General features: G+C 31.8%; 1 protein-coding gene across 6 annotated transcripts in view; it reads left to right on the forward strand.

Moving 5' to 3' along the window:
- The window catches only part of Pign (phosphatidylinositol glycan anchor biosynthesis class N), a 131,767-nt gene that overhangs the window by 1,166 nt on the left and 112,394 nt on the right, over positions 1–18,207 (forward strand). The window contains exons 2-7 of one of the 6 annotated variants that reach the window (XM_010644863.2): positions 9,159–9,265; positions 10,062–10,301; positions 12,705–12,826; positions 13,380–13,478; positions 15,829–15,935; positions 17,834–17,958. In XM_010644863.2, coding sequence (XP_010643165.1) covers positions 10,081–10,301; positions 12,705–12,826; positions 13,380–13,478; positions 15,829–15,935; positions 17,834–17,958 — 674 coding nt within the window. In that variant the 5' untranslated portion in view covers positions 9,159–9,265; positions 10,062–10,080. The remainder of the gene's footprint in view (positions 1–9,158; positions 9,266–10,061; positions 10,302–12,704; positions 12,827–13,379; positions 13,479–15,828; positions 15,936–17,833; positions 17,959–18,207) is intronic. The other 5 variants (XM_010644866.2, XM_010644868.2, XM_010644864.2 and 2 more) reach the window with 5 other exon arrangements.

Raw genomic sequence — 18,207 nt, forward strand, 5'->3', positions numbered from 1 at the left:
CGTCAGGTAAGTTACATACTACATTGAAGTAGTGAAGTATTTCCTTTGGATCTGAGGAAAAATAAAAATGGAGCATTATCATATAACCTTAGGTCAAGTGATTGGTTTACATGTGAAAGTATGTCAACAGTTAAGTGTAGGCTTTAACTTATGATTCCATAATTTATGTTTAATTTATGTAAACAAAACTTTACTTTTGAATGAGGATTTGGGGATTCTTTTTATTTGGTTGGTTTTTACTAGAAAGGCCTTTTAAAATAACAATAATGTTAGTACTATGAACTGTTAAGTACTTTTTCATAAAACTGATGTTCTAATGCTAAATATTTTTTCTGCCATATATTGAAGAAAAACGTGGGGGGAACTGTAATATTACAAAAATACAGTAGTATCAAAATGGCCAATACTGTATCCTGTTATAGATTTCTTAGCCAAAGAAATTACTGGTCCTAATTTTAATTGAGTTTACCAGACAGATTAAAAATTGAAACACTGTCTGAAATACAGAGAGGAAATATTATTGAATGTCATAGGAAGGACATGCTTAGAAATAAATTTTCATCTCTGTAAGGGGAATTTTAGAAGTCTCCTACATTTAGGGTTCTTGAAGAGAATTATGCTGATCAGAATGAAAAGCCTAAATCCAAACCCCAGTTGTGTGCATTATCTATTGCGAAACCTTGAAAAACTGAAACCTAGCTTCTTGGAGCCTCACTTGCTTTTATCTGTCAAAATTGTGAATGTTTTTGTTGCAGTGCTGGTATCTAGAATATTATAAATGATGTTACTAATGAAATATTACTATAACTGGGAACATTTGACAGGTTTTTAAAAACATACTTTTTTAGCAGTATTGCCTGAAAAGGCAATAAAATCAGTAAGACAAAAAGAGGGAATAGCTTTAATTTAGGGTTGGAGTTCTAAAGGACAAGTTGAAAATAGATTTAATGTATTTCCTCAGAGTTGTAACAAGTTGGATGTAGAAGTTCCTCTATGACTTATTTCCTGTTCAAACCTATAGTTTCCTTCTAATTCCTATTCAATAGGAATATGACATTACAAACCCATAACAAATCAACTGGCCAATCCTCACAGTGGGTACGTTTTCCACCACCATATGTAGGATTTTAGTTATCAATTTAAAATGTATAAGAAATAACACACTAGACTGTTAATAATTTCTGATCTCCACTTAATGTAATGTATTATTAATAGTGTTGGGAAACTTCCTACTTGGAAAGAGTTGCATTCATCTAGGCCTTTACAGCTAATGTTTCCTCTGAATAATAAGCATAGTCATTGAAGTTCATACCTTATTTATTTATTTATGTTTGTTTGCTTGCTTTTGGTACAAGGGATCGAACAAGTACTTCAATCATATTAGTGTGAAAATTTATTTTTTGGTGTTGGTAGTTTTAAAGTAATCAAAAGTAACACTCTAAATTCAAGTTTTTGATTGAAATTTTAATATCTAATATTTTATTGTTTTCTCAGTATGTTAAACACTCCACAGATATAAGCTAGATATAACTTTTATTGGTATATGTCTTTCTAAAAATTTAATGATTATACATTTATTTTGGAGAATTCCAAGCAATTCAATAGAAAATAGTTTTCTTTTTTAATTTGAATAAAATATTTTCTTTAAAGAGAAATGTATATAATAATATTAATTACTGTACATGTTATTGATAATAAAAAATAGCATATGAATGTTGATTTTTTTACCATCATTGCAGTTTTATCTATAGACAGTTACTTAAACTTAGGCTGTGGGGCTATTTTCACAGCTCTTGTTCAGGAGGCCCAAAACGATAAGCAAGGCAGCCTCTAGTGGCAATAGTGCATATTGCACTTATTTTTGAAATCGCACTGGACAGTCATCCTAAATAATTTAGTTAGCAAACATCTGAGTCCTTATTAAGTGAATAGGACTCTGATGGATGCTAGTGATGCCCTTTCCTTCTGTTACAGAATTACAATGAAGTGGCAGAGACAGACGTTAATTCAAGTAGTCAAGACATATAACTGTGTAATTACAAACTAAAGATTTCGGCTTCTATCGTAGTTTGCACAGTCTCTGAAGAAATGAAGCTTGAAAGGAGATAATAGGAAAACACAGGTGTGTGAGAGGATGGAGGATAGGTTCGAAGTGCACTCTGTGGAGAGAAATTCTACATGTAAAGGTATTAGAGCAATAGGCAATATGGGTTACTTGAAGAAATAAAAGAAGGACGGTGAGGTGAGATAACCATACAGCAAGGGAGAGTGTTATCAGCCAAGATTAGTAAAGAAGACAATGACTAGACCTTGTAGGACCTTGTTAGTCTTGATTAGGATGATGAAGGACACTGCAGGATTTTATGAAACTGAAATATTCAGATTTACATTTTGAAAACAAGGGCAGCTCTCTTCATGGCAAATGAAACAGTAAACAGAGTGTTTATGGAGAGACCTGTTGTAGTCTTAGTAGTTCAGGTGAGAGATGGTATACAATAGTGGACTACAGGAATGGCAGTGGAGAGTAAGACAAATAGAATTAGACATGATTAGTGGATTAAATGTGGGGGAAGAATATGGTATAATGAATGGCTCCTAATTCTCTGACTTGCATACTTGGGTGCAAGACAGGGCTGTCTCCTGAGATTGTGAAATTAGGGATAGAATTAAACCTGTCAGGATAGAAAATATAGGCTAAGAAGAGAGAATGGGCTAGGACCAAGTTATGAGTAACTTCAAAATTCATTGACCGTAAAGAAACTGTTCTACATTGATCAGAGAAAGAAACAAAATGAAAAGAATAATGTAGAGTAATATGTTTACAGAAGACAATAAAAGCCTATTTAAAAAAAATGAAGTGGGGCCAGGGATGTAGCTCAGTTGCACTGTGCCTGCCTGGCAAGTGCAAGACCCTGAGTTTGATCATTGATTGGCTCCTAGGCTCTTGTGAACTGTACTACAGTAAATATGGGTGTACAAGTATCTCTATAGTATTATGACTTTAATTCTTGTATATAGTAGGGAGTAGTATAGCTGGATTATATAGGTATTATTACTTTTTTTTAGGAACTCCATATTGATTTCCATAGTGATCTAGTTTACATTCCTACAACCAGTTATAAAGTTCACTTTTCCCTGAATCCTCAACTGCATTTATTGTTTTTTGTATTCCTGGCAGTAGCCATCATACTAGGTTGAGATGGAATCTCAATGCAGTTTTGATTTGTATTTGCCTGATGGATAAAGATGTTGAACATTTTTTCATATAATTATGGGTCATTTGCATTTTTGAAGAGGTATTCCCTGCTATGCTCATTTTTGATTGGATTATTCTTTTGGAGTTGAGATATTTGAGTTCTTTAGATATTCTAGATATTAATCTTTTAACAGTAGCTGGCAAAGATTCTGCTTCCATTCTGTAGGCTCCCTCTTTATTCTTTTATTTTCCTTTGTTGTGGAGAAGCTTTTTACTGTTGATTCTTACCATTATTTTCTAAGCTATTGGAATTCTACTCAGGAAGTCACCTGTGCCTATGTGTTGAAGTGGTTCCCTTATGTTTTGTTCTAACTTTTCAAAGTTGCAGGTCTTATGTCTAAGCTTTTTATACATTTTGAGTTGATTTTTATACAGGGCTAGAGATGGGAATCTAGTTTCAATCTTGTATACATGGATAATGATTTTTCTCAGTACTATTTGTTAAAGAGGTTGTCTTTTCTCCAATGTGTTTTTGGGCTCTTTGTCAAGAATCAGTTGGCTGTAGCTGTGTAGATTTATCTGTCTTCCTCTATAGTATTCCAATGATCTACATGCCCATTTTTGTGCCAGTACCATGCTATTTTTGGTTACTGTGGCTCCATAGTATATTTTGAAATTGGGTATTCTGATGCCTCCAGTGTTCATCTTTTTTCTCAGGATTGTTTTGGTTATTCTGGGTCTTTGTATTTCCATTATTAATCTTAGGATTGTTTTTTCATATTTCTGGAAGAATGCCATTGGTGTTTTGATGGGAATTGCACTGAATCTGTAGATTGCTTTTGGTAAAATGACCTTTTTTAACAGTATTAATTCTGCAGATCCATAATCATGAGGGGTCTTTTCCTCTTCTAATGTCATAATCAGTTTCTTTTATTAGTGTCCTATAATTTTTTTACTGTAGAGGTCTTTCAACTCCTTTGATAGGTTGATTCCTAGGTATTTTATTGAATTCTTTTTTTAGCTATTTTTGGGGGGATTATTGACTTTTTTGATGCTATTATAAGTAGAATTATTTTCTTGCTATCTTTATTAGCTAGTTCATTATTGGTGTATAGAAAAACTATTAATTTTTATTTGTTGATTTTTGTATGCGGCCACTTTGCTGAATTTGTTTATCAGATCTAAAAATCTTTTGGGGGAGCCTTCATGATTTCCTATGTTTAGGGTCATATCTGCAAATAATAATTTGACTCTTTTCCTTTCTATTTGTTTCTCTTTTATTTCTTTACTGGCTAAAAAAGTATTGTGTTGAATGGGAGTGTGGAGAGTGAATATCTTTTGTCTTGTTACTAATTTTAGAGAAAATATTTTCAATTTTTTTTCTCCATTTGGTATGAATTTCTCAGATGTAGCCTCTATGATCTTAAAGTGTGATCTTTCTATACCTAGTTTCTTCAGGAATTTTATCATGATGTTGAATTTTTGAAGGCTTTTTTTGTATCAATTGAGATGATCATGTGATTTTTTTCATCCTTTATTCTATTTATGTGGCATATTATATTCATTGGTTTGTATATATTGAACAGTCCTTTCATTCTGGGAATGAAACCAAGATGATCATGGTATATCATCGTTTTAATGTTATTGAATTCTGTTTGGAAGTATTTTATTGAAGACTATTGTGCCTATATTCATCAATATTTTAATCTCTAATTTGTGTGTGTATGTGTACCCTTATCAGGTTTTGATATCATGATAATATTGGCTTCATAGAATGAATTTGAAAGCATTCCTTCCATTTTAGTTTTATGCAGTAGTTTGAGGAACATTGATATTAGATCTTTAAAGGTCTGGCAAAAATTCTGCAACAAATCTTTTTACTGTTGGGAGACTTTATATTACTGTTTCAATCTTTGCTTGTAATTAATCTATTTAGGTTTACATACTCTTGCTTCAATTTTGTTAGGTCCAATGTGTCTAGAAATTTGCCCATTTCTTCTACACTAATTTATTGGTATATAGGTTTTCAAAATAAATCTTAATGTTCCTCTGGATTTCAGTGATGCCTGTGGTAATCCCCTTCTTTTGACTCTAATTATATTGATTTGGGTCTTATCTTTCTTTCTTTTGGTTAGTTTGGCTAAGAGCTTATCAATCTTGTTTATCTTTTCAAAAAACCAACTCTTTGTTTCATTGATTCTTTGATTTGTTCCTTTAGTATCTATTAATTTCGGTCCTGATCTTTTTTATTTTTCCTTTTTTTTAGCTTGTTCTTGCTTTCCTTTGGCCTTGAGAGATGCATCATTAGGTTATGTATTTGAAGTCTCTGATTTTTTTTAAGTAGGCACTTAAAGTTATAAAATTCCCTCTGTATCAGGCCGGGGATTTAGCTCAGTGGCACCATGCCTGCCTCGCAAGCACAAGGTCCTGAGTTCGATTCCCAGTACAAAAAAAATCTGTTTGTATGTATTGCTTTTGTTGTAACCTAGAGATTCTAGTGTATTATGTTTCCATTTTCATTTGATTCCAGGAATTTTAAAATTTACCCTTAAATTTCTTTAATGCTTACAAATCATTCAAAGGTGAATTTTTCATTCTCCATATTTGTATAGTTTTTCTTGTGAATTGCTAGTTTTGGGTTTTTTTTTGCTTTTTTTTTTGTTTTCATTTTTATTTTTGAGACAGGATTTCACTATGTATGGATTTTCAGGCTGGCCTTAAACTCACAGTGATCCTCCTGACTCAGCTTCCTGAGTTCTAGGATTATAGGCATGCACCACCATGACCAGCATGGTGACAGACATTATTTCATTATTTTTGTATTTGTTAAGACTTCCTAAATGGTCTAAAATATGATATATTTTGGAGTAATTTATGTGAATTGTGGAGAGGAATGTGTATTCTGCAGTTGTTGGATGGAATGTTTTATGTTTAAGTTTATTTAATCTCTAGTGTAGTTAAACTCTGGGTTGGTGTGTGTGTGTGTGTGTATGTGTGTGTGTGTATAGATTTTTTATCTGGATGACCTATTTATTGATATGAGTAGAATTTTCAAGTCATCCATTGTTATTGTATTGGGATGTATGTGTCCTTTCAGGTCAAGTGGTTTTTTATGAAACTGGATGCGATGGTGTTCTGTGAATATATATTTTAAATTGCTGTAACTTCCTGGTGGGTTAGTCCCTTTACCAATATGTAGTGCCCTTTTTCTATGTTCTCACTAATTTTTGGGTAGAAGTCTCCTTATTTGGATATATCTACTCTTGACTGGTTCTGGATCCATTTACAGGTAATATCATTTTGTGTCTTTTCACTTTCAGTCTGTGTCTTTTCTGGAGAAGTATGTTTTTTACAGGCATCAGAGTTGTGTCTTGTATTTTAATCTAATCTGCTAGCTTGTTTCTTTTAATTGAATAATTTAAAAACATTTATATTCAGGGTTACTGTTGAAAGACATGTACTTACTCCTATCATTTTCTTATTTTTCCATTTGATTTTTTTCAGATACCTACAACTTTGAACCTAGATGGATTTATTCCTTAAAAGCTAGATCTTTTTGAACACATGATGATAAACTCATATCAAAGTACTTATAGTACTTTATGGTATAAGTACTTTTGCTTATCTTCATTGTATTCTATGGGAAATTTTTAAAGTTTTTAAAATTTTTTAAATGTTCTTGAAACAAAATTGTTCAAAAATAAAAAACACGGTGTGCCACAAAAGCAACTAATCCAGCTTTCTTCATGGACTGGAATATCATGAAAATACTAGATTTAAAATAATAAAGACTATTTCCAATAGAAAAATACAATTGGATATGGTTAGATATGGCAGTAGGCCTTTTTTTCATTGAGGCCTATGTATAGTCTCTAAAGAGTAGAGTGAGTCTTTTGCCTGAAGGATCCCCACTGTAGTAATAAAAGCAGTGACAATTTGTGAAGAACTGAAGATAGAAATCAGTGCACATTCTCACTAGGTAGCCAGCAAGAAATGCAGGAATTTCTTGAATGATCTGTGGGTAATTGAATAAAGATAAATGCTGAATTTTATTGGGAATTTCACTGTATTTTTAAATATTTAAAAGCAAAATCAAAAGCTCAAATATATATTTGATAAAAGGCCTGAGGGTATTTTTCAATTGTTTAGTGAATAAGTGATGATTAAAAATAGTTTTTCAGTTTAAAATCTTGTCACTTGTCTAGTTATTTTTTCTTGTTTCTGAGACAAAATATTTAGCACACAAAGTTAAAGAAGAAAAGGTTTATTTAGCTCACAATTTGTAAAGTTTTTAGTCCATAGTCAGCTGACTTCAAAGAAAGGCAGCATAGCAGAGGGGTATTGTAGAGAAGAAATAGTTCATGGCATCACAGGCAGAAGGCAGTGAGCATCAAGCAGCAGTTTGCCTCTCCTTTTTATTCCTTCCACCCTTTTTTGGGTGGTGCTACCCACACCCAGGTTGAGCTTTCCCAATTATCCACTCCTAGAACTATGCTAAATCAATAATTGGACCAATTATAAATCATGTACCCTTAATCCCAGTATCACACACCCTATCACCTCCAGAATGCCCCACTGTGACTATATGAGTCTTCTGGGGGAATATCGAGGTACAAGTTATAACATCACTTAAGATGTACTTGTTACCTTTTTTCATCAAATTTAATTTTACTTTGTTATGCTGTGTCTTTTTTGAAGTAGTCACTTTTTCTTCAAGAAGCCTAGTGAGATTAAGAAAAAGAATAGCTTAATTCAAACAACTAATATTCAACTGGAAAAATTGTTTACATATTCAGTATATCAAAAGTCTTAGGTACTCATAGCTTCAACTCAGAAATTGCACTTATATGTAAATAAGATTCAAATGGTATAATTGATCATGTGAAATAGGAAGAAAAGGGCTAAAGGAATAGGGAAAGTGGGAAGGGTAGGGGAAGGGGAAGAAGGGAAAAGAAAAAAATATGAGAAAAGGAAAAAATGGAAACAAAGTCTTTGTAAGTAGGGAAGGGTGGAGGGGGTGAAGGAAGGGCAGGAGAATAGGGAAAACATAAGAACCAAGATACATCATGTACAGTTATAAGATCCCAACAATGAATTTAACTGTATTGTATACCTAAAATGTACAATGAAATTAATGGAAAAAAAATTACACTGATAGGTTGGATCTCCAGCACGTGATCTAAAATATCTAAAATGTTAACATATAAAAATTACATATAAATTTAATCACATTGATATTTTTACTAGTGCAAAATAAAGAAACATTTCAGTGCTTACTCATACAGGGATGAGTAGGAAAATTAACATTCTTCCATACAATAGAGTACGGTAACAGTAAAGAGTATGGTAACTTCTTTGAGAAGTTTGTTTTTTGAGATATGTTAATGTATATTAAAAGAAAAACATTAATAATTTGTGTGCCTCGTAAAAATATACATAGAGTAAAAATTGTTAGACCTATTAACAGATTTTTCTCCAGGTGGTGGAATCATAGGTATTTTTTTCTGTATTTTCTAATCTTAATCATCTTATCTGATTAATATTCAGAATAACATTATTAAAGTGGTTCTTATTGTGCAAATAAAGTACATACATACTAAAAAAAGAAGGAAACATTTACTCTGAGAGTATTGCATTAGATTGCAAGGTACAATTTATTTACTAAGAAATTTTTATACTTTATGGGATAACTAGTTCTCTCAGGGGAAAAAAAAGGTGGCCTTAATTTGACCCTTTTTCTTTTTTGGTGTGTTTGTCTTTGATAAGCATTTTTCCAGCATATCATTTGTTTTTTCAGGATATTTTTGCTATGACTTTTTTCCATTTTTCAAGTCTAGAAGAATGTGTCTGTAGTTCAAATAACCACATCTTTGGTGTCTTCAGGCCCATGGTCACTATTGTATTGAACGCTGTTAGAAGTAAGAGAAGTTTGAATACTTTTTTTTTTCTTCTTAATCTACAGAAATATTTATCAACAGAGAAGCAAAAGCTAATTGTAGACTGCTTTGAAAACTACTCCTATAGACTATTTGATCTTGTCACTTTAATGACAGTGTCTTACAGTATTCCGTAAGTGTTTTACTTTGCTTAGCTTTCTTTTCTTTAGTATTTGTAAGTTCATTAGATTTTTGAGTATTTTGGTGGTCTCTGCAGTACCCCAATACACCTGAATCACTTTTACTGATGAATAAATGTAACATTTTTTTGGTATCGGTTCGAATTCTAAAATAAAATGTTCTTTAATGAGTGCAAAATTTTTGAAGCATGGATGAAATTTAACTTGCTACATCCATCTCAGCTAACTGAATAGAATGCATGTTTCTTGGTCAATTTAAGAACCCTCTGAGCTGATTTCCAAAAACAAAAGATTCAAGTGAAAACATTTAAATAATTTTAATCAGTTCATAAATATTTAAATAGTTGTAAATAATTTGAATAATTTTAAATTCTGAGAATGGCAACATTTGTCATATGGACAACCAAGAATAGCTTGAATTTCATTTTCTATTTTATATAGCTTATTAGTCCCAGTTACTTATTATACTTGAACTTTTTCTGCGTGGCTTATTTTATCATGTTTTTATTTTGGTATTCTCTGTCATTATGGAATAACGTTTGTTTCCACTGTAAATGAGAGTGAAGTTGTGATACATAGAGCATCCTTAAATATATTAAATTTATATGTAGTCATCAAAATATATGAAAAGGGCCGGGGATTTAGCTCAGCAGTTCGGTGGCCTGCCTTGCAAGTGCAAGGACCCGAGTTCAATCCCTGGTACCCAAAAATATATATATGTATATGAAAAGACATGATTCCATCAAGATTTATCCCAGTTTAATTTTGTTTACTTTGTTTTTCTTTAAGATGATTAGTTACACTGGATATGCTGCTGTTCTTTACTTTGGGACTGCTCGTACATTTTGTGTTCTTTGCCTCCATCTTTGACATTTACTTTACATCTCCTTTGGTTCATGGAATGACTCCTCGGTTTACACCATTGCCTCCTCCAGCAAAAAGAATAGTGCTCTTCGTTGCTGATGGCCTACGAGCAGATGCACTTTATGAATTAGATGAAAATGGAAACTCAAGAGCACCGTTTATTAGGTAAGCATGTCACTAGTACATAGACATCCCTTACAAACATTATCCTAAGATCAAGTAAACAGTAAAATATTTTACTGTTCAACTTACTTTCAACACAGAGGAGGTAATGAGAAACAGAAGAGGGCACTTGTACATTTTTTTTGTGTGTGTTCTATATTAGCACTGTGATTCTAGTTTCCTTCTAGGTGTTATTTCTACTATTGTAGGAGCTGGCATCATCTGAGTTGAAATGTGTGGTCTTAGTTTCTTTGGCAAACTTGTCTTAATTTCCCAAACCTGGCTCACAAACCCCTTTATTATCTTACCTTTTTCTTCTTTCTTTCCTTGTTTCTGTTGGACTGGTGATTGAAGTTAGGGGCTACTGAGCTATGTGCTCAATCGTTTTTATTTTTGATTTTGAGTCAGGGTCTCACTAAGTTGCCGAGGCTGTGCTTTAATTTTTCCTGCCTCAGCCAATATTATCTTTTACTTTAAACATAAACCTTTATTTTTTCTTTAATAATGACAAGCATAAATATTAATAAATTACTATTACAATAGTGTTTAGAAAATGTAGGTGTAAAGTATAAAAAATATATAAAATTCAAAATTAAAGAATTAGCTCTTTTAAATCTGTATCACTAATGTATGTCTGGCTTTTATAACTAGCTTTGGAAAAAATAATTCTTTAGACTTATGAGACTTCTATATATAATTGTTTTTTTTTAAATTAATGGCAGGCCCCTCAAAAGCCCTTCATGTCATAATTACTTTCTATCCCTTTATCCTGTTTTATTTTCTTTTATAATACTTACCATTGTGCAAGTTCTATGAGGACTGGGACTTAACATGACATTTTATCTCCAGTTCCTAGAATACATGTAGGAAATGTCTTACTTTTTTTGTTGCTGAAACAAAATACCTGACACCCAAAGTTAAAGGAAGAAAGATTTATTTATCTTGTGGTTTGTAAAGGTTTCAATCTATAATCATCTAGCTCCAAGGCAGGGTGGCATGGCAGGCAGGCATTGCAGAGGAAAGATAGTTCATGAGCGGCAGAAGGTAGCAAAGCCACCTGGATTAGGGCAGTGCCAAACCAATCAGTGGACTGATTTAGTATCCTTAATCCTAGCACCTTTAATTCCTAGTATTGTACCACGAAGCAGTCGCACACATCTTTGTAAAAGTCCCACCTATTGCCACATAAGGCTTTGGGGGGACATTTAAATACAAGCCATAATAGTTAGTTAACAAGTATTTGTTGACTGCTAGAAGAATGAATGATCTTGAATACTCTGTTGAATTTCCAGAAATAAACTTACAGTGGCTTAATGATAAATATATAATAAATAAACGAGCAACAAAATAAAATCAAGCTAGGATTAAGTATAGTACACAAAAATATTTTAACATAAATTACTACAAATAATTAAAATATTTGGACAATACATTTGGGTGAATTCCTTAGTTGCCAAAGAAAAGACAAATATAGTTTGTTTTAGGTTTTCTTTATTTTTTTCTTTTGCTGGAGATTGAATCTTGGGCCTTGCACATAATAAGGTTTATACCACTGAGCTGCATGCCTATTACTAAGAAAGTTTAACTTTTCTTCCCCTTAGCTTTTTTATTTTAAGAATTTTTCAAGTACACAAAAGTTAAAAGGATTATATGATAAACATCCATTTATCTTAACCTTGTTTAACAATTTCTAACTTTTAAAATATTTGCATTCAGTATTAACACACAGACATACTCCCCTTCACCTTCCCACACACAGGTGTGTATGTGCACCTGCCTACTTTTAATTATTTTTTCCTGAATAATTTGTAGATCAGACATTGTGACATTTTACTCCTAAATACTTCAGCACTTATGTCTTAAGAACAAGGACTTTTTTGGGCCTGGGGTTTAGCTCAGTGGTGCTGCTGCCTGCTTCCAAAGTGCAAGGACCTGAGTTCGATCCCCTGTACTTAAAAAAAAAAAAAAAAAAAAAAGGACTTTTTCTTATATAACCACAATACTGTCATCATCACAAATAAAATTTAACACTGGTGTGTAAGTAATATTTTATATATCAGTTATATCTGTGTAACAAACCATCTCAGTATTTTATGCTTAAAGCCTCAATGGTGTATTTTGTCTCATGATTCTTTATAGTGGTTGAGTAGTTCTTTGTCCATTTACCAGTCGCACTCATGCTACTTCATTAAGTTGGTGAAAAGGCTGGGCTAAAATGGGTTTTGAAAGACTCTCTTCTTTCTTAATTTTCAGCTCGTTTTGATTTTATACTGCTAGGCAAGTACTCCACCCCTGAGTTACATTCCCCTCCGCTACTCTTTTAGTTTTGATTTCTTCTGTAATGATCTTATTTTCCTGAAGTCCTATGAGAGTCTATGTTAATTGTTCAACTATATTATCTTTTAGGAATATCATAATGCATAAAGGCAGCTGGGGTATATCTCATACACATGTGCCAACAGAATCTCGGCCAGGGCATGTAGCCCTGATAGCTGGGTTTTATGAAGATGTCAGTGCAGTTGCCAAAGGTATTGTCTACTTAGTTTAATTAAATGAAACTCTTATCATATAAATATTCTTTTTTTGCCACTAATTATGTTATACATTGAAAAGTGTATTTTGAGATACTTTTGACAAATTTTTAGCATGCTTTGCTTACATGAACATACTTTGGTAGTGAGTCTGGAACTAAGCTTTAGTTTTTTATCATGCTGTGCTCTTGAAAGAATATGGTTGAGGGCTGGGGATATAGTTCAGTGGTACTGCACTTGTAGGCAAGAAGGTCCTGAGTTCTATCCCTGGTACCAAAAAACAAAAACAAAAAAAATATTGTTGGATGTGGGTTTTCCTAGATGTTACTCTCAAGAATTCAAAAGTGATTTTACATTTTAGTAAGAAATAAGTTATCTCCTGTTAGGTTTTTAAAATAATGATATAATATGTATAACATGATCTGTCATTAGTTTTGTGTTTGTTCTCCAACTAATAACACTATTTGAAGAATGGGTCTTTTGGATTTTATTTCATTATGTATTTTTTTGCTATTGTTTTTGCTTGCTTTTTTTTCTCCATTACCTGCAGGGTGGAAGGAAAATCCTGTAGAATTTGATTCTCTTTTTAATGAAAGCAAGTACACGTGGAGCTGGGGAAGTCCGGATATCTTGCCTATGTTTGCCAAGGGTAAGAGTCATTGATTGTGTTTCCTCAGCTAGCAATAGCTAAATTTTTTATAGCTAGCCACTATGCTAAATTTTTTATCTATACCATATTTATTGGTTTTGAGATAAATATTTTCATATCTCTGAAATAGAAATATATATTAAAGCAGATAGACATGTGGGTTTATTTGGTATTAACTGTATAAGTTAATATTTCAGAATTAAGGAAATGGTGTATGGCTCTATAACTTAACAACATTATAATCTTTAATATATTAGAGAACCTCTGGACTTCAGTTCTTTTTGTAAAATTTTTGTAAAATTGTTAATTTTTTACCTCATAGGTTTGTTTTTAGTATTAAATTAGATAATAAATGTGAAACAGTTAAAATGTTCACACATAGCTTCATTATGTTAATGTGTGGTTCATTACTCTTCCATAAATTACTAAAAAATGTAATATATATTCACATAAATTTTTAACATTAAATTTATATTTATAATTTCTATAGTATTTTGATATATTGAGTATGTCATATATTTTGGCATTTGATATATATGGCATTGATTTGGCATTTACTATATTAAAATGCCATTATTCAATTCACAATATTGAATATGACATTGGATTTGTTGTATTTATTTATGTGCAGAAATATGAAAGTATTAAAACATCTCTTGACTAGAAAATTCATTTATATTATTTTATAAAGTCAGTTGGATGAATTTCATGTCATATGCTTTTTACTGGGAACACAATGATTGATCAATTTACTTAATTGAAAGATTTTGTAACATTATTCTTAGCCATGGCTATAATTATAATAATTGGAACTGTTGAAGATTATTATGTGTCCAGAATTAAAAAATATATATATGCATATATATTCAGAATTTTACATATGATATTCATAGAACATTATTACTCTGGGAAGGCAAAAAATAATCAAATTTCTTGCCTCTATGTATTTCCTTCTTTGGGAATCACTAGCTTTTCGAGGAGCTGGTGGTGGTGAGGGCAGATTTAGTTGCTATGGCTTTTCAAGTTAGCCTTCCTACTTATGGCTACAGTTGATGGGACATGATCAATGCCTGAATCAGATATAATCTAATAGGATTATCCTGCTTCTTATGGTAACTGCCTCATTCACTCAGATCTCTTTATTTGGGCTGTACTAAGTAGAATAGCCAAGCAGAGGAATAGCAGTATAGCTGAGCAGGGTCATTAGAGCTGAACTGATGTTATAGAAATTGTCTTTACTTCTTATATTTCTTCCTTATAATCTGAAAGTGTCCGTCAAGCAAAGAAATTGATTAGTTTATTAATAATCTTGCAAATCTATAAGATCAATATATTGTTGACATCTCCAAACTGTTCGATTATAAGCAATATTTATTAACTGATATGGAGAAAAGTGCACAGTCAATGAATAAGAAAAGAAATATTTGAATTTTTTCTTGCTTTAGGAAGGTTTATATACCATATTTTTGAAATGTAGTTTAGATTGTGAAGAAACATACATTTTAAATAGTTTAATCCTTAAAAGAAGGGAAACTTTGGTGCTTATTTTTGCTTTATCGCATAAAAGAATTTAGACTTTAGCAAGTTAACTAGCTTATGTGTAATGTAAATGTGAAATCAGAATATGTTATTGTGAGGACCAAAGGAATATGTTAAAGTACATAGTATGGTTCATGGTCTGTAAAATAAATAAATGTTAATTATTCCTGCTTTCTTTTCCCTATCATGAAACAAAGTGATTTTAAAATTTCTGATTACTCATAAAAATCCCTAAATAGAACCAAGTGTGGCACATACCTACAATCCGAGCACTCAGGACACTGAGGAAGGAGCATTGCTTGAGCCTAGGAGTTCAAAACTAGCCTGACAAAATAGCAAGAGCCTGTCTCAAAAAAAAAGAATTAAAATGTAAAAAATAAATCTTTAAGCCAGGCTTGGTGGTACATGCCTGTAATCCCAGAGCTCAGGAGGCTGAGGCAGGAGGATCACTGTGAGTTTGAGACCAGCCTGGGCTACATAGTGAGTTCCAGGTCAGTCTCAACTACATAGTGAGACCCTGTCTCAAAAAAACTAAAACTAAAACTAAAATAAATAAGTAAATCATTAAATGATTTTCCGGAGTTTTGTGATTGTTAAAAAAAAATATATCTATATCTATATCTATATAGATATAGATATAGATATAGATATAGATATATAGATTTTTTTTTTTTAAGATTTTTTTTTTCTGGTACCAGGGATTGAACTCAGGACCTAGCTTTTTCCTGGCAGGTGCTGGTACCACTGAGCTAAATCCCTGGCCCTGTTTAAAATACTTTTTAAAAATTATTTTCCCAAATTTCTTTTTCAGGTGCTAGTGGAGACCATATTTATGCATACAGTTATGATGCTCAAAGAGAAGATTTTGGTGCCCATGATGCAACAAAACTGGATACATGGGTTTTTGATAATGTTAAGGTGTGTGCTAGTAAATGGTCACTTTACAAAACATGTATTTACCTAAAGTATTAGAAACTGATTTGTTAGTAGATATATCTGAGGTTTTTTTCAGCTTGTATAAACTTCTGTGAGGCACACAGACACATGTATAGTAGGAAAAAAATGACTTAAAAGTTTATTTCTGTCTTGGTAAACAAGTGGGCAGCCAGGGATTGACTGTATGGTCAGAACACTGTGTGGTCAGTAAGACCCAGTGTCCCAAAGTTCTCTATGCTGAGAGCGCGAGTTTTATCTGCAGGTCATGTCACAATCTAAGAAAATGCTGGAGTTCCAGCCATTGCTTTGTGTTTTAGGCCAACAATATGAGGATAAAAAAGGACCTTCTCTCCTACTCAATTACTGCTAGAAAAGATGGAAAATATGTAGGTTTTAAGTTTTGAGATGTCTCATAAAATCAAAGTTTTTTACTTGAGGAGAAAGGGAGAATGCATTTTGGGCTACTCATCAAGCAGTCTCCAGGATACATAATAAATATTTGTTAGGTTCAGAAATTAATGAGTGGTTTAAATACAAAGAGACCATACAAAGTAGAGGCTTAAAGGCTAAAAGAACATTGAACACTGGGGGAAAAGAATCTAGAAGCATATTTTGCCTCTTATATCGAGAAGATCAAAATACAATGGGAATCTAGCATGAGAGAGAGGTTGAATTCTCCCAGATTTTATTTCATAGCTTCACAAACCTTGTATCCAAATACAAACGAATAGTACTTTTTAACATAGCTAAATATATATATTGAATACATATATATATGAATTTATATAAATATATTTTTAATTGTATATTTGTCAGTGCCTGGAGCAGAATTTTTTTTACCAGTTATGGAATAAATTATAAATTTAACTCAAGCCAGACGTTTTTGTTGTTATTGGCACTAATTTTCAATTAGGTTTAGAATTTTTTAAAAACTTGCCCTTCCCATCTAGATTTAAAATTTCTTACAGGGTATGTAAATGCATATGAAGTTGGGGGAGATTTTATACTTTTGAGGAGAATGGAAGCAGGTTACATAGTTTAAAATTTTCTATTCTTGAAATTTCCATTTCTCTAATGGCGCTATTTGTGTTTTTTTAGTCATTTGTAATGAATTCTGTGAAAAATATACTTAAATGTATTAGACTTTTGCTGAAAAGTTAAATATGTTAAAAGTTAATATTCCTATAGCTAGAGACATTTATATGAACAATTATGTATCTTGGCATGCTCTTTTGACTTATTTAAAATAATTTATAAACACTTTCCGTAGGTAATTAAATACATGTTCATGTGTATGTGAGTACAGATGGTCCATTTGTCTTATGACTACATGGATCTAGTTTGTCATATGAAATTAATAAATTTTGAATTGTATTTCATTAAGTTCTATCATTCTATCAGACAGTGTGAAAAACAGATTCTAGTGGCTGCAAGAAAAGTAGTTAGATTATTCTAAATGAGAGATTATCGTTGAACTAAAGTGGTACAGACAGGACAGTGAGAAGTGGTCTAGCTCTGAGGATATTTAAAAATAAATTGTTTTTCAACATTTGTCACTATCTGTTTTGCTTTTGATTCATAACAAAATATTTCTTCAATTTGTTGTATTTTATTAAGTTATATATGTGGTAAAAATGATTTTAAATCTTCATGAAATTAAGATCGCCTTTTTATAACCTCTTTAGGCCTAACTGTAACAGAAAATAGATGATCATAGATGTTTGGACTGATAACTAAGACTTGCTGTTGGTAGATCTGGAGGACAAAGTGAATGATGATAATTTAATTTTGTAGTGATAGATAAATTTAATTAAATGTTTTCATCAATAGTGCTTCTTAAAGTAAATGAACTAAAATTTTAACTGATTTATTATATATAGGAATTCTTTCATGCTGCCAGAAACAACCAGTCTTTGTTTTCTAAAATAAATGAAGAAAAAATAGTTTTTTTCTTACATTTATTAGGAATAGATACAAATGGACATGCTCACCGACCATCGTCAAGGTAATTTTAATGCTATATTCAATTTGATTTTTTTGAGAATAATAGATACTGTTTGAATTTTTAAACTGTTAAGATACTTTCTTGTAATTATAAAATCAGAACTAATATTTTAAATAAAGTAAGCAATAAATTTCTGAATTATAGGATATATAGGTGATGGAGTGGTTAAAATCATGTATTTAGCCACACTAGACATTAAAACAAGTGAAAAGCATCCTGTACATATATTCCATATTCTTCATTTGTCAA

This window comes from Fukomys damarensis, unplaced genomic scaffold (assembly GCF_012274545.1).
Source record: "Fukomys damarensis isolate Sample0158 unplaced genomic scaffold, DMR_v1.0_HiC HiC_scaffold_30, whole genome shotgun sequence".
Lineage (NCBI taxonomy): Eukaryota > Metazoa > Chordata > Mammalia > Rodentia > Bathyergidae > Fukomys > Fukomys damarensis.